The sequence below is a fragment of the Chelonia mydas genome, chromosome 16, assembly GCF_015237465.2.
Source record: "Chelonia mydas isolate rCheMyd1 chromosome 16, rCheMyd1.pri.v2, whole genome shotgun sequence".
NCBI classification, from domain to species: domain Eukaryota; kingdom Metazoa; phylum Chordata; order Testudines; family Cheloniidae; genus Chelonia; species Chelonia mydas.
The window spans coordinates 21,957,725-21,983,303 of NC_057857.1; the positions used below are offsets into that span (position 1 = coordinate 21,957,725).

General features: G+C 45.7%; 1 protein-coding gene across 19 annotated transcripts in view; it reads left to right on the plus strand.

Moving 5' to 3' along the window:
* The window catches only part of CRB2 (crumbs cell polarity complex component 2), a 138,639-nt gene that overhangs the window by 84,370 nt on the left and 28,690 nt on the right, over positions 1-25,579 (plus strand). For 15 of the 19 annotated variants that reach the window (XM_043530766.1, XM_043530768.1, XM_043530776.1 and 12 more), the window contains 5 exons: positions 14,327-15,028; positions 17,202-17,397; positions 18,053-18,192; positions 18,659-18,841; positions 19,859-19,972. In XM_043530766.1, the coding sequence (XP_043386701.1) occupies positions 14,327-15,028; positions 17,202-17,397; positions 18,053-18,192; positions 18,659-18,841; positions 19,859-19,972 (1,335 nt within the window). Of the gene's footprint in view, positions 1-2,024; positions 2,187-4,925; positions 5,003-5,794; positions 5,893-14,326; positions 15,029-17,201; positions 17,398-18,052; positions 18,193-18,658; positions 18,842-19,858; positions 19,973-25,579 lie in introns of those variants that run through there. The other 4 variants (XM_043530782.1, XM_043530781.1, XM_043530778.1 and 1 more) reach the window with 3 other exon arrangements.

Genomic DNA, 25,579 nt, shown 5'->3' on the forward strand with positions numbered 1-25,579 from the left:
GCTTCCTTCCTAGTGAGTGGATCCTGGGAACAGGCCAGGGAGTGTGCCCTTCTGCTAATCCCTTGCACTGACCAGGATAGGGAAAGATCAGTGGAGGTCAGCAGGGATTTACTAATATAAGCACATGCCTTTCTGTTGTTATGGAAACATAACTCTTTTCATTCCTTTATTCACGGGTTCTGTTGCTGTTGTTTTTGCTCTAAGTGTGGCTCTGGTACTTGGGGAGTTTCCTCTTTTACCTTCGGCCTGGGCTTCTTACTATAGCAGAAAAAGTGTTGGGTTGATTAGTAGGTACCTATCGTAACTGGTAGAAGTTGCACTGAGTTAGGATTTTCATCATTCCTGTCAGTTACTTCCAGGTTTCATCTAGTTCATTTCCTGTTGCTTTGCCACTGGGAGGCCTGTTACTCTCAGCTCCTGGTTGTATTAGGATTTTTTGTCCAGTTTCTGAAATGAACAGGGCAGGTGAAATATAACTGAGGGAATATAAAACTTTTGGGTCTGTAACTTTTGTCCTGAAAGATGGTGATGGTGGAAAGCAAAACTGAAACAATATGAAAGCCAGGGAAATCCACAGATATGGTGGCCATTCCATGCCCATAAGGTATTTATTCCATGATGCACCAGTGTCCTACATCTTAAATAGTTTTTGTAACAAAGAATAGACATTTTTAAGCATCTAGTAATCTCTTCCAAAAAGATCATATTAAAAAAATTGAGTGGAACATGGCTAAATCCCTCTTAGAGCTGTGCACTTAATGTAACAAAGGTGTTGAAGCTGGGAGCTACAGCATATAAACTCCCTGTCCCCCTCCCTCCAGGAAACCTTTGCAATGGGAGGGAGAGCATACATTCCATTACTCAGCTCTCTTCAGTCTCATGTCACATGGAGATGCTATCTATCTTGTGTGCAGCCCTTGCCAGCAGTTAAAAGCCACATTACAGCCTAAGAGTCTCTGAGCCTGGTGCATTATGTCTCTTCGTCCTTCTGGCAGTCTTCTCTCCTCTCTTCCACCCCCCACCCCAATGGTGGGCATTGTGCTTTCTCGATCCAGTGACTTTCTGGGAGGGAAAAGCAGAACAGAGGAAAAACAGACCAGTGCTGCTTAGACTCTGAATGTTGCCATCCTTTGTGGTCCTTGTATCTCAGGAAGAGTTTGAGGTGACACTTCTGATGCCTGGGGGTAAGGAGGGAACCCCATTCCCATTGTCCGTACTAGTTCTTCACAGTCACACCAGGCATAGTGCCTAGCCCTATGTACTACAGGGGCTCCTATTCCGTCCTGTTATGTTTTCTCCTGCTCCCTGAGGCTCTTTGATGCCACAGATGCCACAACTGGAATGTGTTGAAATGGTAAGTTTCTTGAGCCTGGAGCTGCATGAAAGATTGTGCACTAATGCACTTGGCAGTTTGTCCTGGGGCATCACATTGTAAAGTCTATAAATTCAAATCAGATATAAGCAGGGGAATGAAAGTTTGGATGCTTGAGAGAACTGAGTTTTGCTAGATAGTTGTAACACTTCTAGCACGTGAGCGAGATTCTGCATCGTGTATGTGTATAAAATATCAGGCTCTCTACTTCTATAATACCTTTAATCTAAAGTATTCCCTACTTCTTTACGCAGGTTAATTAAACCTCCTGACACCCTTGTGAAGTGCATAGTTGTTTTTTCTATTTTGTAAATGGGTAAACTGATGCACAAAGGGAAACTGATTTGCCCAAGCTCACACAGTTATCGACAGTCCTGAGAATAGTCCCCAGGCATTCTGACTACCGGTCCCTTTCCTTATATATTTGTGGTAATTTGTGTCTATTTGCTGGGAGATTCCAGCCAACAAAGCAGCAGAATAAAAATGATCCCCAATTACAGGGCACATGCACAAGCAAATGTTCAGAGATTGATAACTAGCTTAAAGCCCCACTCCATAAGTAGTGGGACTCTGCTGTCACTTCCTGCTGTTTGTGGAGACTATTTTGCTCAATTTTAATGGAACATTAAACTCTCTAAAAAGGCTCCCCTTTATCCTGTGTTGAAGGTGGCCTCCAAAATGAAGGAAACAAGGTGATGTCTGGGCTGATAACCCCAGTGTCTGCTGATCCCCTGTTGGAATGTTAAATGAGTGTTTAAAACCAGGTTGGATGGTACTTATCAGTGGAGCTGTCTGGAGGAGTTTGAAGCTGCAGGTACCTTGTGCATGGTTAATGTTAGGATGACATTTAAGGAGCCAAAGGCAGCAACAGTCTCAAATGCTAAAATTGGGAGGTGCCAAAGAAAGAGAGAGCTCTCCTGCATGTGGGTGTGGTACTGAGCACCTCCGGTGCATCGTGACGCCTACCTGGGGACATCCAACACTTTCCAGAGGTGCTTCGTACTTTGCAGGGTCAAACCCCATTATTGTAAAAAGCTGAAGGGCATTTAAAATACTGGGCGACTTAGAATCAGCACTTAATGGGCACAACAGATTCCAGGCTGCATCTTGAGAAATGCTGCACTAAAGCCCTGGTCAGAGCCATGCTTTCCCAGGGTGTGAGCTCTTTCGGAGGAGTCCAGAAGAGGGGGATACTTTAATTTAGCATCACCTCCCAATTCCTAAAAGGAGACAGATGTTGCCCTTGCATCCCTGTGTATGACAAGAGCTGTGTGCAGTATGGCTGAAGGCAGAACTTGGGGCCAAGTTGGTAACTTTATTTTAATAGCCTTGTTTGTTTTTTCCCCACTGTAGAGGGGCGCAGGGGGCTTTGTTCATTTCTTTATGGATTTGTTGCATGGCACATGCCATTGTGAAGGTGTGAAAATGGTACCTTCACAGACCTTTGGAGTTGGGTTAAGATTTTGCCTTGGCTTTTGGGCAAGCCCCATGTGACCGACCATAGGAAGGTCAATCACTTTGGCACTCTCTGCTTTGGTTTCCCTATTTGTAAGATGGGGAGAATACCCATGTCACAGAGGGTTATTAATGGGTGTCTAAAAAGTGCTTGGCATTCCTTGAATGGAAGCAGGACTGTGTTTGGCTTGCAAAGAAAACTTAAATCCACATGCAAAGTACCCATGGGTACAATCCCAGGTCTTAATTTCCTCTGTCCCCTGCGAGCTGATCACTGGGTTGGTTGTTGTAGCTGGAGCCAGTGGATACTAACCTGGCCATGTGATGGAGGTCTGACTTTTTTGTAACCCTGTCCCATATTGGTGATGGGACCAAGTTTCTTCCCAGCACCTCCCGTGAGTTACCCTCTTGCTTGTTACAATTGCGTGATGCAGGCAAGCTAAAGTGATTTGCTCCTCTCAGTACATCATTAAGAGGATAATTCTCTTATTCCATGTTGTAAATAAAATAAATTCTGGTGTCCTATGATGTTCACTGGCCCCACCCCACTGACTGGAGGACACATTAGGGTTGGTGGGGTCAGCCTTCGCTGTTCATCAGTTTGGTGACTTAGCAGCAAAGCATCAGTAGGAAACCCCCGCCCCCCATTTCTGTTTGATGTTCTTTGTTCCTGGAAATACATTTTTGAAGAGCAATCTCTCCCCACGAGTCTGAGCTTCCCAGTGCTGGAATGGGCTGCCTTTGTTTCGACATAATGAGCGGAGGGTTACGGGCTTGAAAATTAAGAGCTCCATTATTTGTGAGAAGAGGGTCTTTTGACTCAAACTTGAGAAAGGAGCCTCCAGCCCTACCCCCAGCATGTCACCTGCTTCCTCTCCTACACCACCACCTACACAAGGGGCCAGATCAGCAAAGCTTTTGCCTACACAAGCATGATGCTCCCTATTCAGGAGTTCTGTTCCCAGGGAGACAAACTTGCCGTGGACAGTGATTCATCCCTTCCATTTAGAACTTTGTAGGACTAGAAAATCTTCTTGTAATACTAAAGGGTACATATATGGCTCCATCACCATGGTATCAAAGTGTCTCATAATCTTTACTGTATTTATCCTGGCAGCACCTCTCTCAGGCCTAGTAGGGATGTTATTTCATTGTACAGATAAACTGTAGAGGCATGGAGAGGCTAAGTAACTTGCCCAAGGTCACAGAGGGAATCTGTGGCATGGCAGAAAGTTGAACCCAGGTCTCCAAAGCCCTAGGTTATTGCCCTAAGCACTGGACTGTCCTTCATCTCTAACAGGAGAGAAAGTTAGTTCAGTGATTAGAGTAGGAGATGGGGGATCAGAACTTCTTGTTCTTTTCCTGGCTGTGCTGTGAGTTGCTCATGTGACCTTGGACAAGTCACTTAAGCTCTGTGTGCCCCACTGTACAGTAAGGATAATGCTTGCCTCACAGGGGAGTTGTGAAGCTAGTTAATGTTTTAAAAGGGCATAGCATGGAAGGTATTAAGTGTGTAATAACTATGATAAGAAAGGTGTTGGTAAACTCCTGTGGTGAGCTCTTTAGAAATGCCTGTATATACAGTTCCAGCTAGAAGCTGGTATGGTTCTAGGTCTAGGGCATCTCCAGGATTACCTGGGAATGGAGGCTGCTTTTAAGCAATGCATATCACGGCCTCTGAAGCATGATTTATGAGCCCTGTAGCTAAGTCAAAGAGGGACACTTCAGAGCCAGGACGGTGCTCTCGGGGGAGGAGCTGTAACAAGTGGGGACTCTTTCTATTGGATAACGAAAGTCTTATATTTGTGTGCTTTAAATTGCTGTCCTTCTTGACCATGGGCCCTTTTTGAATAAAGAATCTATTCTAAAACAATAAATGTCCATTTGCTGGCATCTGGGTAACTGGCTGGGAACCTGAACATTTCATCAGGCTCCTTAGTCCTTACTGTGAATTGGAGCTGCTGGAAACTAAGCCTGAGTGGGTGATTCTGTCTGAGAAACTTCAGATTTTTTGTAACTTATTTTAATGCAAAGTGAAGGAGGTGTCCTCCTGAGCCTGGAGAGGGAGCAGGGCTGTTTGATGCTAGAATGCTTCTTGAATGAATGCTGTGGAAAGAGACCTCTCTGGGACAGAGAGTGAGGCTCTGTGAAGTGACCCCTGGCCTTCCCGTATGCGTAAGTATTTGCTGGTGGCAGTCTCTAATAGAACACACTTCTCCAGGCTGTGCTAACAGGATATCAGAGCAGAGAGAGATCTTGGCACCTAAAGTTAAATTGTATTTATTTCAGCTCTGCTCAAAATGGGCTGGTTGTGGGGAATGTTTGTTGAATAGAGAGAAACTTGCAAGGGACCAAGTTATTTTCAAACTGCTAATAGGGTTTTGCAAACAATGGGACAGACAATAACATTTAAATGCTATTTTAAAAAAGAGAGGTTTCAGAGTAGCAGCCGTGTTAGTCTGTATCCGCAAAAAGAAAAGGAGGACTTGTGGCACCTTAGAGACTAACAAATTTATTTGAGCATAAGCTTTCGTGAGCTACAGCTCACTTCACTGAATGCATCCGATGAAGTGAGCTGTAGCTCACGAAAGCTTATGCTCAAATAAATTTGTTAGTCTCTAAGGTGCCACAAGTACTCCTTTTCTTTTTAAAAAAGAGAGACTTCGCTGCATTCTTTTCTATCACTGCTTTCCCAGCCTTTCTCCAATTTCCTCAGATCCCCCTCATCTTGCTTTATCTGAACTACAGGTCCCATAGCCCCTTCCTTCTGTAGAAAGAGAGTAAATGTGCAAGCTTCTGTCAAGAACAAACGGGTAACTTGGCATGTTCTCTGCTCCGAATAGTGACTTGCATAACTGTGTGTGTGAGAATACTGGTGTCTTCCCTTTTTTTCTTCTTTTATGGTGGGTAATGGAGGCCAGAAATGTCTCTTCTTTTCTGGGTTTTGTTTTTACATGGGAAATTCAGGTCCTGTCTAGCTTGGAAGACAATCCATAGGAATTGCTGAACTAGTGTAAGCATGGCAACCCAAGAGACCAGGGACTGATACCTGAGAAATTGAGAGGGTAAGAGACTTTTAGTCGGATTTTAAAATCTGTGTTTTATGGGGCGTGGGGGAATTGTTTTTTGTTTGGTGGGGAGAGGTTTAATACTTATTTAATTCCAATGACAAAAAACATTTTGGAGGAAGAAAAACATTTGTTAAATATTCCCCCATCCCCACAATCCAGGTATGAGAGCTCACATCATACATCTCTAAGACCCCCAGGTAGTTGTCCAGCAAACTCAGACTAGATATTCCTAATATTTCTCAAGTGAAAAAACAAGTAGAATAGAAGAACGATACCAAAATGCCCTAGCAGGAGTCTTTTTGTCCCAAAGAAATATAAAAGGTCGCAAACGCCATCTTTAAAAAAATTCCTTTGAAAGCTATACTTAAATGCAAAACCAGATCTATTATATTTGGACCCAGTAGAGAAGGAGGTAGACACACAGGCAGCTGGCAGAAATATGGCTGGCTGCTGGAGACTTTATTATTCTGGTCACAAAACTGAAAGCAAGATGAAGTGAGGCTTTGCACTGAGGAGGAAGGGGGGTGTGTTCAAACATTTAAAGGGACAGAACATCACAAGATCTGCACTGAAGGAGTTCAACAAATGCTTTATATCTGATTCCTACTCTGTTTTAGCCTTTGACGTTCGTCATAATCCACTCCTTTATGAATGGAACCTATTTCTAAAGGGAAATGTAGCCCCATCCAGTTTCACTTCAGAGTAGGGTGGGTGGGTGGTGGTGCCCTAGCAGGTTTTTTACAGCAGGTTTCACTTTCTGATTATCAGGGAGAGTGTTCTTCCTGTGACACATTAAAGGAAAGTCCAAAATGTCATTTTTAATCTAGCAACAGTGTCTTTCATAGAAAGTCATAAAACGTCTGTGGCTTGGTGGCTTCTGTCTCTAGATCTTCCCAGTCTATGACTCTGGGGAGCAGTTTGGTTTTGAGCATGTTTCAGTGATTGTTGTATTATGCAACCGTGAAGGCTAATTTATTCACTATGGTAATGAACACCTCATGCATATTCATAATTGTTCATTAACAAAATAGAGAAGAAATAACATGTGTGTCCCTGGCACTGATCAATGAAAAGACCAAAACCAGAGTTAAAAAGGAGCACATTCTTGAAGCTCACACGTGTGAGGAGTCCCTGACTGACTGAGAAATGACCTTTCTCCAGGAAGCTAACTAGTATTCTGATTACTTGATTACCAGCTTAGAGTATGGAAAATGCTGCAGGTCATCTATGCAATTGTCAGGTGATCTCACTTGAGTTAATAAACCTGCTGTGTTCAGTTGGTCACATGTTGCTGAAATTCTATCTTCTGAGCTGGCTTCTTTAATAATAATAATAATTAATAATTAATATCTATATTGTGTCATCCTCTCTTTTCTAGTGAAGTTTGTAGTCGAAAAGCCAGTATTGTCCTTGATCAGGTTGAAAGGGACAGCAGTGTTAGCATAAGAGGAAAATGTAGTGTTCATAGGAAATGTTAAATTAGAGCTGTGGGCACTGCACTTCCAAGTCACTTAATCTCCAAATTAGTGTGATTTTATGTGTGTTTAACTTCAATACATAAGACAAACACACTAATAAAATTCTCATCAAGCAGTGGTCTATAGAGTCCCATAGAGGACTGAGCTACTTCTGGGGCTCGAGTGGTTTGAGAGAGATGGAACAGAAAATCCATTTCTCCTTGTTCTTGAGAATTCTTGCTCTGTTAATTTTCTGTATTTACCAGCTAATTAGTTGTCTCCTTGACCAGCATCCTCGTGCTGAAGAGAAAGATTATAGAGACAACCAACCCAGGTTTGTCTTTGATGTGGGAAATTACTGTTCCACACTCCCTAAATCCATTACTTCCATATCATTCAGGGCAGCTGGTGGTTAATTATATTTACTTATTTGAGGTGTTGTAGCACCTGGGGTCCAACTGTGGCTCAGGGTCCCATAGTGCTAGCCATTGTACAAACCCATAGCAAAAAGACCCTCTTCCAAAGTGCATCCAATCTACGGATGAAATCCTGGCCTCATTAAAGTCAATGATATACTCCCGATGATTTCACCTCCTGTATCTATTGAGCCAAATTCTGCTCTTACACTGGTGCACATCTGGAGTAACAGTTAAAATCACTGGAGTTATTTCAGACTTGCAGCAGTGTAACCAAGAGCAGATTGTGGCTCGTTGTATCTGTAAGATAAATCTTGAATGAATGAATTAGGAGCTTTTTGTGTGTGTCTTGACACGTTGTTTAAGCTTGAGCCTTGAATTATTCTTCACAGTTGGTTAGGACTCTTGCATATTTATTAATGTTGTTGTAAGTTGTGAAAATCCCATGCTTTAGCGATTAGCCTCCTGAATTTATTTTTTCACCTTTCACTTATAATCTCCCGTGGGTGGAAATAATGGCTGTTTCAGCAAGAAGAACTGAATCTGCAGGTGTACTGGAATCCAAAGGCTGCCCTTTACAGGAGCAGGACTGTACTGTGATGTTTTCAGGATTCATTTGTTAGAAGAAGAAGCGGGTACCAGTGTTGTACTTGAACACTTTCTACTGGGAGAGCTCTGGCAGGGGCTCGATATGGTAGTTCTGTGCTGCCCAAACACAAATGTTGTGGTGCCACTGAACTGCCCATGTCATTGTGAGCTCTGCCAAAGGAGTGGAAGTTCTTCCATACATTTATCTTCTCAATTGTAGATTTCATTGTGTACCAGGGATCCTGTAGTGATCTCTGCAGCATTTGACCTAGCTGACACCAGTATCGGCTTTCGAGGTGGCCAGTTTTATCTGCTGTCTGGAACCACGAGTACTTTTACCGGCTCTGTTAGGAGATGAGGTCTATAAAGCAGGAACGGAGAATTGCTGTTAGTGGTATAGGGCCTATGACACAAACGTGATTAGTTCTGATTCATCTGGCAGAGGTGACAAAATAAACAATTTATTTCTACATTAAATCTAAGGAATTGGAACAATCTGCTCCTAAACTGACCTGCTCTCATCAAGGCAGTCTTCCGCAAACTCTTAGGCTAGGAGGGGGTTGTCACTTGTAAGCATAGTTAAACTAGCAATGGGCCATGTAGTAGTTAGTGCTAGTACAGGAACAACACTGGCTATCCACCCTACATTACATAACTGGTTAAACAACTCATCACAACAACTGGTGGTGAGGGCCATCCATACAAGCTGGGTCCTAGGCCATGACACTAACCAGCATGAGCTAGGAAGAGAATGGAACATGTTACGGCCGCTTAGAACCTTCCTGTCTTTCTGTGATGGGTCAGGAAGGCCTTTCAGCTCCATACTGTGTCTGTTTCCTTAGCTGTCTGCAGGTGGGTTCTGCTCCACGCTCACAGCTCTTGTGTGTAGCGATGGGACCCTGTACTTGTCATTGAATCTTTTCTCTATGATCAAGTGAGTCTTCATGAGCCACACACATTCATGAGCAGCATAGTCACATGGTGAACCAAAGCAGAGCGGCGGGGAAGGCTCTAGGATTGAGGACAGCCTTTTGTCTGTTGTGAAAAGGTTTGGAAAAAAGAGGGCACGTTACCCTTAACTCGGGCTCTACTGTGGGTAGTACTTGATCTGTCTATGTTCATGCAGGCAGACAAGCAGCCCCCACCCCTCACCGTGGTTGGAGCTCGCAGAGACACTTTTCTGCTGCCAGTCCTTGCGGGCTGAGTTGGAATGTGGCCCGTCCCACGCGGCCCTGTGTGTGCGTCAATGCAGTCAGAGAGAGACCAATGGCGCTCTGCTGGTACTGGCTCTTGCACTGTTAGGTTCCATCCATCCTGACACCCGGCAGGAACAGCTCTGCCCTTGAACATTCACTGTTGGAAGCAGCTTTTTCTGCATGCAGATGAGACTCTTGCCTGGGCCAGCATCAGGGTCTGCAGCCAGAGCTGCTAGTTTAACATGCAGTGGGCCTAATCCCTTCTCTGGCAGGGACTGTGCTCCCAGCCACTGGAAGGTACGGGTTGAGACTGGATGCTCATTAGATACACAAAGGCTCATGTCTACCACCAAATGAATCCTTGCTGCAGAACAGCTTCCCCAGCTCCCTACTCTAATTGCTATAGCAGATTCCAGGCAGATTTCGTCATCTCTGTTTTCTGCCTGACTGGGAATCTGTAAATAAAAAGGCTGATGGCAGAATAATGGGAGTGCTGGACAGTGCAATGCACAGCAGCATTCTCCAACATCACGAGAGAGGCAGAAGGGGGCAGGGGGTAGATGTTGCTGGAATGAGAAGGAACCTTGTAAATTCCTGAGTACCCCCTGACACACACAGATCCTAAAGGGAGACTTGGGACCAAGGCAGTCTTTGGGAGGGAGGAATTACAAGGAGGTCAGGGCTGAAGCAGGCTTTTATAAACTGAAGTCTGTGATAAATCACTTTGGGGCACCTCTGCGTACAAAGGGAGTGACGAACTGATGGGGGTGGTGAGTTGATAGAAAGCCACTGACACAAATAACTAGCGGGCATGTATAAAATGCATTGGAGCAAGGCAAACGTGACCAAAAATGCCCTAAGTTAATGAAGGCATGAATGGGAGAATGTGTAAGGTCAGCAGGGAAGTGACACCATGGTGTTTGCGCCTGACAGATTTTTAGCAAGGAGCATGACGTGTTAAAATGGGTCTTCTTGGGCTAGTGGTAGTGTGGCTGAAGGACTGAGGATAACGAGCTGATCATTATATCTGGTCTGTACAAATCTGCTGGTCATCTGAGTTCTGGCTCCTCTCCAGCTGCAGTTGCTGGAATTTCTTGGAGGTCTGTTCCTTTCAGTAGGTAGCCCAGGATAATGTATAGTAAGAGAGTTGACTGGACAAAGGACCAGACACACACTGGCTTCTGAAAACAAGGCTCGCTCCGAATGCTAGTGATCCCAGGACCTATAATGCTAGATGAAGTTGGAATTGTCTCAACAGGAATGGTAGTTATTTCTCAGATTTGGTTTACTGTTGCATGAGTTTTGATTCTGCCTCTGTGGCCACTTTTCACACAGAAGGTCATTTCCAACATATCCACTTTTCTGTTGCAAAATAATCTGCAAATGCCACATAATGATCCCACATGTGTGAAACCAGCCTGCAGTGTCCTGGCTTTTCCAACCTCTCTGTTGTGGAATCTTCTGCAAGCTGGGATCTGGAGCTGAATGAAGATATGTTCTTCAAAAAGCAGCACCAAGTGTGTGTGCATGCTGTCTTGTCCTTTTATTTTACATTGTGGATGGGGCTGCTTTTGTCAATGAATCCAGTACATCCCTCCCAGCTTAATATGTTTGCTAAACTTCTGCAAGTAAATCCCAGTCTGAAGTTCACTGAACGGAAGCCACTATTTTCTCTAAATAGAGTAGACTGGTTTATCGTACAGACAACTGCAAAATATCTGTAACTGGTCACGAAGCCCATTTGAATTGTATGGGACAGAGTATGCTGCTTCTGCAAGGACACTGGGCCTATCTCCCCAGATGAAAGTAACCCCCAAGCGCTGATATCACATCAGAATTGGCTGGTCCAAGATAATTTCCCTGCCAGTTCACCTGCCGCACCGTTTATAACAGTTCTGATTGATTTGACCTGACATTTAAGACTCTTAGGCTTTACCCCTGCATGTAATTAAAGCAAGAAGACAGTGACCGACTGTCTGAGCTTTGGCTGGCAGGAAGGAGTATTGGGATTTCTTGGGAGTGAAATACTGTTGTATGTTTTTAAGCTGCTCTGTCTTATCAGAGCACATCAGGGATAGATCATTCCAGTCTGATAAAAAGGGGCTCTTATGGAAAATTCAGCTTAGGGAGTGACTGTCTCCTTTTCTCATAAAGGACTTCAATGGAAACAGTAATAAAATGCGGGGTACGTCTAATCCCAGGGGTGCTGACACCATCAGTTATCCGTAAGCCTACACAAGCATGTTAGACGCTTTCAGTAAAGGTCTGTCCTGCATTTCATTGCTCTGCCTATATGGGAAAATGCAGGAAGGAGAGGGCTGAGGGAGTATTAACAGCATTGCAAGCCTCTCTCATTACTAATACTCTGCATTTACATAGCACTTTACAAGCATTAGCATCCCACCCCAGGAGGTGCATAAGTAACTAGAGTCTTCCCAATGACAGTGGGGTCGTGGAATCTGAGGCAGAGAGGTGGTGACATGGCCAGGAGCAGCCACATTGAATCTCTGTCAGAGATTACATTACCATTACATTACCATTTGAGAATTCCAGGCTGCCAGGCCTCTGCTCTGACCACTAGCTCTTGCTTTCAAATGATAATGCATCTGTCTGACGTCTAGCTAGAGTGGCACTGCCCTGTTACGTCTCACCTGAGCCCTTGCTAATATGCTAATGTGCTTACTTTAAATGCAGAGAAACTTCCCACATCAGTGGCCTATTTTCTCGTCCTCCTTTCTGTATTTTTGTATTGTCACTTGCCTGAATATGATATGTAGGCTTTCAGCTTTGAGGCCTATGTATGCCGTGTGTGTGTGTGTGTGTGTGTGTGACCCATAAATACAGCGATTCATCTGGGAAATTACTGTACATTCCCAGCCTTAAAGGGGCTCTGACTGCACCCAATACACTTCCCTTGACTTGACAGCTATGGGCTTTGTGTGCAGTTCGCAGGGTGAAAAGTGAGTTGCAAAAAGCTCTTGGAGTCCCCTTCCTACCCTCATCATCAAACTGCCTACCCCTCATATCAGGGAGGAGAGATGGTTAGACAGACAGATACCTGGCATCCCTTTCTTCCCATCTTCTGGCAACCTCCTGTACAGCTACTCAGGCAGGACAACCCTAGCTCCCATAGGTCATCTCCACCCTCAATCTGCAGTTTGATTGCTCAATGGAAAAATGGCCTGGAAAGGGAGCGCTGAAGGAAGACAAATGGGGACTCCCCTGCGTTTTCACTCACCAATGACAAGTATCCCCACTGTTTGGCTTGGCAAATGTACAGCATTTTGCATGGAGGGAAACAACAAAGACAAGTCTGGTTTTTCATTAGTGAAGACATCAAACATTCTTTCTGTTCCCCTTAGCCCCACTCCTTTGCCCAGTGCCCTGTGTAATCTCACCAGGATCACCTAGATTTGCAGCTCTGTGGGCATATCTCATCACATTTCTTGGGGATAATATTGTTTTAGTCTGGAAAGGGCCTCTTTCTCTTAGCCACAACAGCCTGCTGCTAATGGGATAACAAGGTCTTAGGAATGGGAATGAACACAACCCTCCCCCAGATCCAAACCTCCCAAATTTGGGAGAATCTGGTTTGAATGTTGGGAGCTGAACCCAAGATTTAATTCTGAGCATGCCCACTTATCACTGGCTTCACTGCAGTGCGAAATCACTCCTTTCCCTTTGAGGCATACTGTGTTTGGCCAGTGATTATTGGGTTGCTCTTCTTGTGGTCAAAGACTGTGTGTGAAATAGGCTAGTTTGGAACAGGCTCGCTGGGGTTCTAGCTAAGAAAAATACATTCCTTGGGAGTGTGGGATGGCTGGAATTAGGAGCAATGCTAGCTCCTTGGCACTGAGCTGTAAATCAGTGCAGGCTTGATAAAGTCAGCTGGCCTGTGGTTAGTTAACTTGGTATGTAGCTCACCTCTACCACTTATTTTGGGTTGTAGATTCCCTTCATATTAAGGGAAATTGCACCAAGTTTATCTATGGAAAGGGTAGAGAAAACATATGTAAAGGATGTAAACAAATGTGAGAAGAGATCCATCAGGTTGATTTAAGAGTGCGCACGTTAAATGGATGATTTAGCCAAATAACTAGAGGCAGAGGTGTAGGAGGCATGGGGAATGCAAGAAGAGGAAAGATTGGCAAGAGGAGGGAGAGAGAGAGAGTACCCAGGGAGAGAGGCATCTTTCAGGAACGAAGGTCTCAGGCCCTTTTTGGGCTTTAAAGGTCAAAACTAGCCCCCAAAACCACTCAGCAGAGAGTGCAGATTTTAGAGCACCGTTATCATGTGCTGCCAGTAAGATACTAACTAAGTGGCCGCTGCATCTGCACCAGCTTCATCCTGGGAATGGATTTAAATTGATCTTATTGCAATAGTCTCCAATCTGGAGGTGACGCAGGCATGGATAGCAGGAGCAAGGTCTGTGGCTGAGCGGAAAGGTTACAGCCTCCTGGCCAGGCACAGATGAGAGAAAAGCCAATTTGTTTGCTGATGTAATGTGATTGCCCAAAAACAACTGGAGATGTAACTGCACCTCTCAGCTGTGAATGCAGAATACCTGCTCCCTTTTGGAATGCATTTATATCTCCCCAACTATAAATAATTAATCCAGTGCCCATGGGAGGAGGCTGGATATTTGTGAGCAATGGCCAGTGCAGCCCTATTAATACTGAGATATCTACTATGTACAGTAATTAAGGGAGGACCCCACTGGGTTCCTCTGTGCTGCTAGCCCAGACTAACAGGAAGTCTCCTTTCTCAACAGGAACATCAGGCTCTGAAACTGCCAGCAGCTGTTCATCATTCCCTTGTGAGAACGGGGGAAGCTGTGAGGATTTGGAGGGGGGCTACAAGTGCCTCTGCCCCCAGCAACCAGTGGCATACATGGGCACAAACTGTGAATTCCTCTACTCTGTGTGTGCTGTGCACAAATGTCCCCCGAACTGGATATGCAGTGAAACTGCGGGACTCCTGGATTATGAATGCATCTGTAGGCCTGGCTTCACAGGTACTGAGTGTAGTGTTAACATTAATGAGTGTGAGAGCAATCCTTGTAAAGGGCCTCATTTTGAATGTGTAGATAGTGCAAATGGATACATCTGCCAATGCCAAATGGGACCAAATGGAGAAGGCTGCCACACTGAAATATCTGTGTGCTCTAGCCACCCCTGCCAAAATAATGGGACCTGCATCGAGGGTGCCGAGATATATACCTGCAGCTGCCAACCTGGTCACACCGGGGCCCACTGTGAAGATAACATTGATGAGTGCGCCTCCAGTCCATGTCAGAATGGAGCCATCTGCCTAGACAGGGTGAATGAGTATAACTGTTTCTGTGTGCCTGGGTTCCAAGGATACCGCTGTGAAATAGACATCAACGAGTGTGCATCCCGGCCCTGTAAAAACAATGGCACCTGCCTGAATGAGATGGATCACTATTTGTGCAAGTGTGTCCCCGGCTATACAGGTACCTTTCATGCTCACATATTAGTCTTTCAGTTGGGTTATTTGTTGCTGTTCATGAAGCTCCATCAATGCACCCTGCTTGTGGCAAAACCAGCAAAAGACACAGTCCCTGCCCCAAAACGCTTCTCATCTCTGCCTCTTTGTTACAGCTGTGAGGCCGAGCCTCTATCTGATGGCCTGAGCTTCTGGTGTGCTGGGGAGCATGTGTGTACTAGCTTAGGCCTGGGTGTCCTGAAAGAGAGGGCTTGGGTTCCTGGGGGGATGGTTGAGGCTTGGATTCACAGGGATGATGTGGATGTTGAATGGTTTGGATTCCTGGGGTTATAAGATGGGGAGGGGGTTGAGACTTGGATTCCCAGCGGTGATGTTGATGTGATTGGCTTTGGTGAAGGCATGGTTAAGCGGAAGCACAGAGAGAGACATATTTGTCTTCAGGAAGAATAAGCTTATTGGAGTTCAGGGGTGTAACTAGTCTCTATCAGGCTGGCCCAGGGCATTTTGTCCTGTCTTTCAGGCATTTTCCAGGGCAGGAGGCTCTGTTGTGGGTTTGTTTTTCCAGCTCTGTTAAACCCTGAGAGTATTTTGCATGTGACTCTACTGAGTATTTCTTCTTGGTTCAACTGTGCTGGTGATGACTCACTGTGTAATCTGCACCTGTGAGTTATCTGCCGAGGCAGTGGCGCAAGGGTCTCCTCTCCCCCAGCCCAGCTATCAGAATGGAATGCAGTCCAGGCTGCAGCCACCTCCCCCTGGTACCAGCCGGCACATGGCCTTTCCCAGCCTTACCCATTGTCACAGGCTACAGGCATTTCAGGAGTTACGTGGCTGTAAAGGAATGTGGGGTCACTGGGCCACAGATTACAAATGGAGTGGGGAGTTGTTGCCTGTCAGGCATCCAGTCACCGACTGAGTCACACTCTGGTGAAATGCAGAGCTGGGGGAAAATACCCACTCAGGAACAGGCTGTGTTTAGGCCTTAAAATGACCCTTAGATTTAGAGTGTAAAACACAACTCCGTGTTTGCCCATCAGTTTCCCTTTCACTTCCCTGCATCACAGCCTATTGGCCCTGGTCTTGCAGCCTCCTAGAGCCACTGGTCCTCACAGGCTGAGCATTTCCTGGCACTTGCAGCTGGAATTCGGGTGAAGGAAGTTTTGACCTGAGGATTGACAGGTTGTGATCTGGCAGATTATGGGGCCCACATTCCTTTAGGATTAGGGTGGCCACGTCTGCTGCATAGTGAGCCTCTGTCAGAAAGGAGGATTAGATGGATTGGCAGGTGCCATTTTTAGGGTCTTACTCTGAGGGGTGATGTCAGGCCATGGGCAGTTCATTGAGGTGGGAAAGTGGCAGGATGGTTGCTATGGGATCTCTCACAGATTTCCTTTGACGAAATGACATTAGACAAAGATAATAGATATGTTTCTACTGTGATTAGTGCTATTAATACTTAATGAATAATACAATTATTATTGCTAGTACCACTATAACTAATACTTTGTACTTCTCCAGCACCTCCCTTCTGAGGACCTCAAAGCAAGTTACAAACCTCATAATACTTTTGGGAGGAGGGTAAAGGATATACAGTGATCACTTCACCAACCACTGAAATGCAACCGCCTCTCTGGTGGAACACAGCAGCTACACTGGAGTGAAGAATATCATATATAATCCAAACTGTAAGGGGAACACTGTGTCACAGAATGTAAATATCCACGGTTGAACTTGGCCGCAACACTGCAATTCACATCCTGCCACTTCCCCCTTCCCACAAAATAAAGCATTATGGGATTTTTGTAACGAATGTAAGTGAGCAGGACCTTGGTTTTATGTCTCATCCGGGAAGTGTATTTCATTTGCTAAATGCTGGTGGAATTGACAAATTCAGTGAAATCAAATATAAGTTTATGCTAGAGATTCACAACTGTTGCAAACTATTCTCAGTTTTGTTGATTTAAAAGCAAAATCCATAAGTCTTCCCAAGATAGACTTGGCTGCAAATACTAATAAACTAATCATTTCTTAGTATTTGCATGCTTGTCTGCTGTCCAGGAACTTATGAATTGTCATGTCTGTATTCTAGCAGAGTGGGTTTGATATCATTACTTTTGTGATCCCAGCTCAGAACTCCAGCCAAGTCCATAACATGGATGTTTCTCTCTTTTGTAACAAAGGTGTAAACTGTGATGCTGAAATAGATGAATGTGACTCAGACCCTTGCCAGAACGGGGGCACGTGCACTGACCATATTGGGTTCTTCACCTGCACTTGTGCACCAGGTTATGAGGGAATCCAGTGTGAGGTGGACATCAATGAATGTGCAAGCCAGCCATGTATCAACAGAGGGATATGTCATGACCTTGTTGACAGGTGAGGGATGCAAGCTGTTGTGGCCATTTGCATTTCAGTGATTAGCTATCTGACATGAGCCAATGAGACACCTGCCTGGTGTAAGTCCATTGACTTCAGAGCAGTCACCTCTAGGATGAATTGGGCTTAGTGCTCTTTAAGTGTTTCCTCCTCCCTCCCCCGCTCTGCTTGCTATTATTTTTTCGTTAAACTGAAGTTATTTGAAGAGCCGTTCAGTGGGGGTGTTAATGCCAAAGGACCCCTTCCACTAGCAGAGTTCCCAGAGATGTTTGAAAGAATTCCCGTTACTGTCTCTTATTGCTCCGTGATGTCCCAATGAGAATTATTTGCAGCTTAAATGAATGACCACAAGCAGCAGAAGCAGCCACCCTCCTTGACTGAGAGCATCCCCGTCTGTCTGATCCTTGCCTTTCATGTGCAGTATGTAGGCTCAGCAGCTGACTTGAGGCTGACCTGCCTTGCCACTGATTTCCTGAAAGGATGCTCTGTTTATGGAGATGGGACTGTCTCTTCTGTCAGCCCATGGGTGAGGAATTCTGCAAGGTGGACATGAGGGCTAGCAAGTTGGCCCCATATGCTTGATTGCTCTTACCTTGGAGGGGACTGGGTATTGGAATGAAGAGCTCTTGTGGTGTTCTGTTTTGTGTCCCCCTAGCTACCAGTGTGATTGCAGTGACACAGGCTTTGAAGGGGAGCACTGCGAGCTGGATATCCTGGAGTGCGCCTCCCAGCCCTGTTTGAACAGTGCTACCTGTCTGGAGGGTGTCAAGAATTACAGCTGTGCCTGCTGGCCTGGTGAGTAGGGGAAACTGCTTCGTTCTCCTGCAGTCTGAGTATTCAGTGGTGGAGAGGACCTGCTAGGTTGCCCTGAGCAAAACTGGCTCTACTCTGTATGGTACAGTCTAGTTTTCAGTACACCAAGTGATGGGGGCTCCCGCTGCTTCTCTCAGGAGAGTCTTCCACTGGTATGAAGGTCTCACAGCAGGGAAACGTGTCCTGCTGCATCGCCTGAAATGTCCCTTTTCCTAAGACCAGGCCTTTTCTACCCTGTGCTTTCCTGGGCGAGATCAGTTGACTGGCTCTCGCCTCTAACATGAGTGCTGTATGCCAGGCCCTGCTGCTTTGTGCTAGATGAGTGGCAGTGTCTCAGGCTTACATAATCTTGCTCCCTTATTGGCAGCTGTGGTATCTTGGTGGCTAGTTTTCTGTCTCCCTTCCAAGGATGTGCTGTGTTGTTCTAACTCTGGTGTTTGCCTGGCAGGTTACACAGGGCAGCGCTGTGAGGAGGATGTGGATGAGTGCGCTACAGACCCTTGTCACAATGGAGGCGTGTGCTTCGAGCGATCCAACCAAACCTACTATGGGACACGATACGACTTCCCCAGCGAGTTCAGCTATAGTCAAGCTGCTGGTTTCCTCTGCTGGTGCCAGCCAGGTTTTTCAGGTGAGCTACCCACTGGGCTGTGTCCTGCACCCCCTGGTAGGAGCTGTACAGCTTGGGTCACAGGGAATGGAGAGGAGCCATCTGTGCAGCAAGAGCCACCCACCTGGTGCAGAGCAAGATGATTCTGGCTGCGCAGCTGCCTCGTGATGAGGAGTGTGTGGCTCTCCTTTGCTGTATGTGCATATTGCAGATGGCAGTAGGAGTGTAACCAATATCACTCTCTCTACCTGGAAGGCCATATCCCTCAAGGCCCTGATTTCCTCGTTGGTGCAATAGCCCACCCCGTTCCCTAATGTTCTGTTCAGTACCCTGCAGCTGGGCAGACGGCAAAATAGCCCTGGTGGCCCCTCCCATGGGCATAAAGTAAAAATTGTCCTTGCAATGTATTAGTGGGGCATTTCCCCTCTGGAGGAAGCTATTAGTCCCCTGGAGTCCCAGGTAATGTCTTAAGCCTCCCCTTATAGTGACTGCTCTTGTAGCAACCTTTCATGTAGTTGGGATGGACAAGCAATTCTCCCTGCATGTGAAGGGGTCTAGGGATGCTCAACAGAGACTGCCCTCTCTGTGTTTTTTAAAGAGCTTATAGGAGTGTGGGGTTGGGGTGTGTGGGTGGATTCAGGGGGGAAAGGGGAAGTGCCCTTTTGGGGGAAAATTGGAAATATAGGAGGGAGTTTTCTCTAGTTATTAGAACAGGGGTCTCAGAGTCAGGATTCCTGGCTTCTGATCTCACGTCTGCCACTGACTCGTGTTGTGGCCTGGGGTAAATCGATTATCCTTTCGGTGCCTTAGTCTTCTACATTTTATAAATGGGGATTAACGATACCTGCCTGCCAGGTGGGTACTGAGGGACAAGTAACACTTGTAATGGGCACTTTGCATCTTTGGATGAAAGCTGCTGAAGAAGAGCAAAGAATTGTGAAAGAAGGTGTTAAGATTCCCCCTACAGGGGATGCACACACATCCACTGCCTGGGCTTACTGAAATGATCATAACGGGATTGTGTTTTCACTTTCAAAGGGGAGAACTGCTCTGTTAACATTGATGAATGTGAGTCTCAGCCATGTCAGAACGGAGGGTGCTGCACCGATCTCGTTAACGGCTTCCTTTGCCATTGTCTACCAGGATACTCAGGTAATGTTGGTGATGGAGTGTGTGGAATCAGATTAGACTGGTTAGTTGATGCTTGCTGAGTCACTGATTTGCCATATGGTTGCATAATTGGATCCTAGGACTGACTAGAGAAGGCTGCTGAGTGAGACTGAGATGAATTGGACAGAGAGCTGTGGAGGGCCAAGACTGGTGTAGCTGTGGTTGTCTCCAGATCAGGACTGAAGTGCACTGGCAGACCTGTGTGAATGTACTGTACTTCTAGGACTGGGGTACATTGGCAGTGCTGTGAATTGAGGATGTGAGCAGATCAATGGAACTGTGTGAGGGAGTCCGGCACCAGAATCTTAGGATCCTTAGGTGTTGGCAGAGGGATATTGCACATTGCCATTGGCACCCTCTTGACAGGTATGGGGGTATGTGCTCTGTACAGAAAGAGAAATAGTCTTTGGGATGAAGATGTATGAAGCAAGAGGGAAGAGGCATTTTGGGTGCTGTGGCCGGAGTTCCAGTGCAGCAATTTGTCTCTCAGGGAGGCTGTAATTGGAACGGTCGACATTTCCTAAGGGCTGTAGCAGTTTGGGGCGGGGAATGAGGAGCCTGTCACCAGCACATAAAACGATGATATTTCTTCTTCTCCCCTCTGGATGATGAGCCAGGGATTTGGGGTTGGAGGCTACACTCTGTTATTTAGGGAGGTCAAAAGATTTTGGTGTCATGAGCAAATGCAGCGCAGCCCTTTCTGTTTGCTCGGGTGTACGGATGTGCTTGGGAGTGGCGGACCTGGGTTCTGCTGGAGATGCCCTGTGTGTCCCTTGGTAGGTCACTCTAACCCATTCTGTGCCTCAGTTTCCCCACCTCTGAAATAGTGAGACTGGCTTGCCAGGGCATTGTAAGGCTAAGCACGTTGCTGTTTGTACCCTTTGGCTGGAGGGATGAACAGTGGGGGTGGTGCCGCTAAAACAGTGTGCAGTGCAAATGTAGTAGCATCTTTGAACATGTGAAAATTAAACACCAAGCTATGTGCCGCATATCCCAGACACCACAGAAATGAGAGGAGCAGAAAGGCTTGCTAGGCCCACATAGTCTGCCCCCAGCTGACAACGTGAGCTGGTACCACTTTGGCCTTGTCTTCACTAGGAAAAAAGATGCATTTTTACCACATGCTTGCTAACACATAGTAAAATCCTTGTGTGGATGGGCCCTTTATTTTGACACAAACAGGATAGGGGCAAAGGCGGGTGAGAGCAGTACTCCCTGAGCAATCAGTTTTGTGTGTCTCTTCTCATCCAGCGTGGAGTTTGTCTCCGTCCCCACCACACAATCATTCTGCTATGATTGTGACAACCTTCTTTGCAGCCACAGCTGTTGGGGTGGGATCCCTCTCTCTCTGTACCTTGTTGCCAATCCATCTCATCTCAAACCTCAGAGGAAAACCTCTTGTCTCCTTTCCCTATTTTTTTAATCTCTCTCTGCTAACTAACAACCTGATACTGATAAGGGATATGGTTTATATGAAAGACATTCTCTAACTGGCTTGCATTCTTCCAGCCCTCCAAGAGTAAAATGTATCCTGCCTGAAATGCTGAAAGGCTGCCATCTTGTGGGAGAAAGGAAAAACTTGAAGCTACAAGAGAGTTTTTAGAGTAACAGCCGTGTTAGTCTGTATTCGTAAAAAGAAAAGGAGTACTTGTGGCACCTTAGAGACTAACCAGTTTATTTGAGCATGAGCTTTCGTGAGCTACAGCTCACTTCATCGGATGCATAGCCAGCTATGCATCCGATGAAGTGAGCTGTAGCTCACGAAAGCTCATGCTCAAATAAACTGGTTAGTCTCTAAGGTGCCACAAGTACTCCTTTTCTTTTTAAGAGAGTTTTTAACTCTTCTCAGCAGGTGGTAGGTAGCAGTATTCCTGAGTCCGTACTGGGCCTTTTCTAGTACCAGTATAGTTATACTAGTTTAGTTATATCAGTATAACCCCTGTGTGGACAATCTTATTCCAACACTTGTGTCTTCAGTTTAGCTTAAGCCCCTCTGAAGTGACATATGCTCCTCTATCAGACTAAGTGTGTCCACATGGGCTACACCAGTATAACTAGAGCAGTTTAAACTCACACTTTAGGTTGTTCTGAAAGAAAAGTCCATGTACACAAGGCTGTAGAAATAGGCTTTATTCCAGTCTCTCAACTGCTGTGCAGGGCCAGTTCCTACAGTGCTGCACCTTCAGATGCAGATCTCTTCCCAATGGAATGTTGTATAGTTCATTAAATGTCTCTCCACTGTAAGTCATAATGCCTGTCTGTTTGTGCCTCCAGGGCCGTTTCCTTCCCTCAATGCCCTGGCACCACCCTTAGGAGTCCAGGGAGCTCAGCATTTCATTTCGCTTCCCCAAACTGTAGGTTTACCTAATCCTTCCGAGCCCCTGGGCCTGCTCCTGGGCAGAAAAGCTGACACAGGCACAGGATGGGGAGAGACAGTGCTAGAGAGTTCATTCTATTGCATCTGTTTGGGGTTCATTAGTACTCGAAGGAGATTAGAGGCAGGTTGCTGTGTTGTTAAATTACGATGTCTCCTTTGGGGTAAGTTCCAAGACATAACAGTGAAAGGCTGGGAGCAGCAGGTGGGGAAGTCACATTTTGCCTCTCTCTGAGCTCAGTGAGCTGAGTGAGTACATGTGGAGGAGTGAAGCTGACAGGGAAATAATAGCAATTAATCTTCCCTGCTTTGTCAATTAATCCCAGTATAGTCATGCTGGGTAAACAGCTTATTACTTCATATTAGGATCACAGAGTAACTTCATGAAGTTTCCAGTAATGTTTCTGTTCAAAACACATTTCTATGGCAGCTTAGATCTGCCATGAGCTTGGGTTTAAGCTGCCTTCCATGATTAAAGTGAACTTGCTACTCTGATGTAGGCTGCTTTTTTCATTTTCTCTCCTGGAGCCCTTTCTTCAGTCTCAGGAATGTGGGGAGTGTTGTGGGATAACTGTGAGAATCAGCAGAAATCACCTTCCTACATGTGTTAACTGCCTAAGTGCCGTCTCAGGCTGGAGCACAGCACAGAGCTGGGATGGCTCTTGCCTAAAATGTAATTATTGTCACAATAACAGACAGTAAATGGAAGCCCAGTGACCCAGTCCTGTCAGAACCACATGTCAAGATAGGACACTGAGATTCAAAGGTCTGGGAAACGGTCTGGGAGAGAGACTGTCTGCTATATGGGCCATGTGACCTCTTGTATGCCCTCCTTTCCCTTCCCACAGTGCTCAGAATTCCCTGCATGGGCTGAGTCAGAGGGATGTGCAGGAACAAAATTAAACAAAGAAGGGGGTGGAGGAGTCTTTGTTGGTCCCAGAAAAGATGGCAACTGTGATAAAACTAAAGTCATGTTCCCACCGGAGGGACAGCCAGGCTCGAAGAGATGGCTGAACTGAAGGAGCTGGATTCAGATGATTACATGATGAGAACAAACTGAATTATCTATTGATCTGAATTGTCTTTTGGGTGAAATGTGGCGTGTGTTTAACTGGTCAACCATTTAGGGCAGGAAGTGAGGAAGAATAGTGTATTAAGTTGAAATGGGAACTGGCATTTAGGTTGGCAGAATGTAACTGCTGAATTAGAATTTGGCCAGTTAACCTTTGAAAAAAATTGTAGGAGCTGTTTTAATGACTATGAATGGCCTAACGCACAGTTTCCATCTCCTCCTGAGAATGCTATCCAGCAGCCGATTGCTCCCTAGCATCATGCTCTGGCATTAAGTCAGCCTGAGTGAGAGGTCAGCTTACTCTGTTCAGCCTTAGGGTATGTCTGTGCTGCAGTTAGACACCCACTGGGCTCACAGGGCTCAGGCTAAAGGACTGTTTAATTGTGGTGTAGATGTTCGGGCTTGGGCTGGAGCCCAGGCTCTAGGACCCTGTGAGGTGGGAGGGTCCAAGAGCCTCGGCTTCAGCCTTGAGCCCCAACCTCTACACCCCAATTAAACATTAAACAGCACCTTAGCCCAAGGTCTGCGAGCTTGAGGTCAGCTGGCATGGGCCAGCTGCAAGTTTTTAATTGCAATGTAGTCATTACTTTCAGTGTCCTCTTCAGCCCTTTTGGAGGAAGCAGAAAACCTTTTTCTGTTGTATTAACAACCTTTGCTTCTCCCAACAGCTCTTCGTGCAAGAGTGCAGCCCAAGCCCAGACACACTTGAGGTTTTGTGTTACTTGGTACACACACCACCCAGTGCAGTGAATTGAAGAAACAGGATTGGTGTTTTTTCCTGACTGAACAGATTGTTTAATTTGTTTGTACAGACATTTTCCAGGTGTCTGTTCTGTTCAAGAAATGTGACCTCTACTGTAGTCAGGGAAGGCAGCTAAAAGGTTAAGAAACTATAGAAAGCCTTTAGCCCTTGGAAAGAAGAAGCCCTTTCAGCAAATACAGCAGACTGGAGCTAGCAGATACTTCCTGGGGCTCCCTTCATTTTACCTGGAAGGTATATTACTTCTATGCACACACCATGGCAGCAGCAAAGAGGCTGGCTGTAAAATGTTCAAACAGATGCTTAAACCGTTTTTCAGATTCATGCAGAGGGAGTATTAGTTGGTCCTGGATAAGGCTAGAGTGAGCTTTGTACTGTTCACTTCACTCTGAGTCTCCCTATTGCATTATGGCTCCATTGTTAGACAGACCTTCTAAACATGCTGTCAGCTGACCAGGCACTGTAGGAATTTACACCCCACACTAGTGCCTGTGTGAGTCCTGGTGTCAGATGTGATTTAACTGCATACAGTGCCTGTGATCAGAAGCATCCACTGAGATTCTGGTGCTGCACTAGGTCTATTTGGACGTGCCTGTTATAGCAGATTGTCTGACCAGAGGGCAGCATGAGATATGCCCGTTACTTCCAGCTAACCCTGGTTAAAGGGTTTAGAGGATTAGTAAAGGTGGAGCAACTGTGATGAATTAAATTAGGCTTCCCTGTTAATGAAAATGGATGAAGCCTGGCTTAATGTCGCATCCAGAATAAGGCCAGGCAAAGATGTAAGGAGAACAACAACTCAAAGGGACAGAAGAAGTCTGTGCACAGAAACTGTTGCAGAGAGCTGTTGGGCCAGCTGTTGTTAGCCTCCAACAATGTCTTCTGAGGATAGGCGGCTGTCAGAGAATAGACTTCAGACTAGATCGTTGTGGCAATTCCTATGCAAAATGCATGTTCTGTAACATTCATCATCTTCATATGTAATCACAGCTTTGCTTGCCAGTTAACAGTGTAAGCTGCCTGCACACTGCAAACGCAACAGAGCTCCTTCCTTCCCAGTGAGGAGTCTCTCATAACAAGATTTATTCCGGAGACAAAGGTAGTGGGATTGCAGTCTGAGAGGTTTCTTCCCATTGCCAGTGCTCTCAGGAAATGTCTCACTCATCCAGAGCCTTGATGGTAATTTCTAAATTTCTGGGATTAATTCACAAACATGTCAAGGAAGTCACTAACCTCCATCCAAGAAGCAACATGTGGAATTTGGGCTGGTCCTCTTCCCAAAGTAAATACAAGTCGGTAGCACTAATCTGTAGCATGCTATTACATTAATCCTAGGAAGTGAAGCTATTACTCTTACTACTTAACAATATTCCATGTAATGCA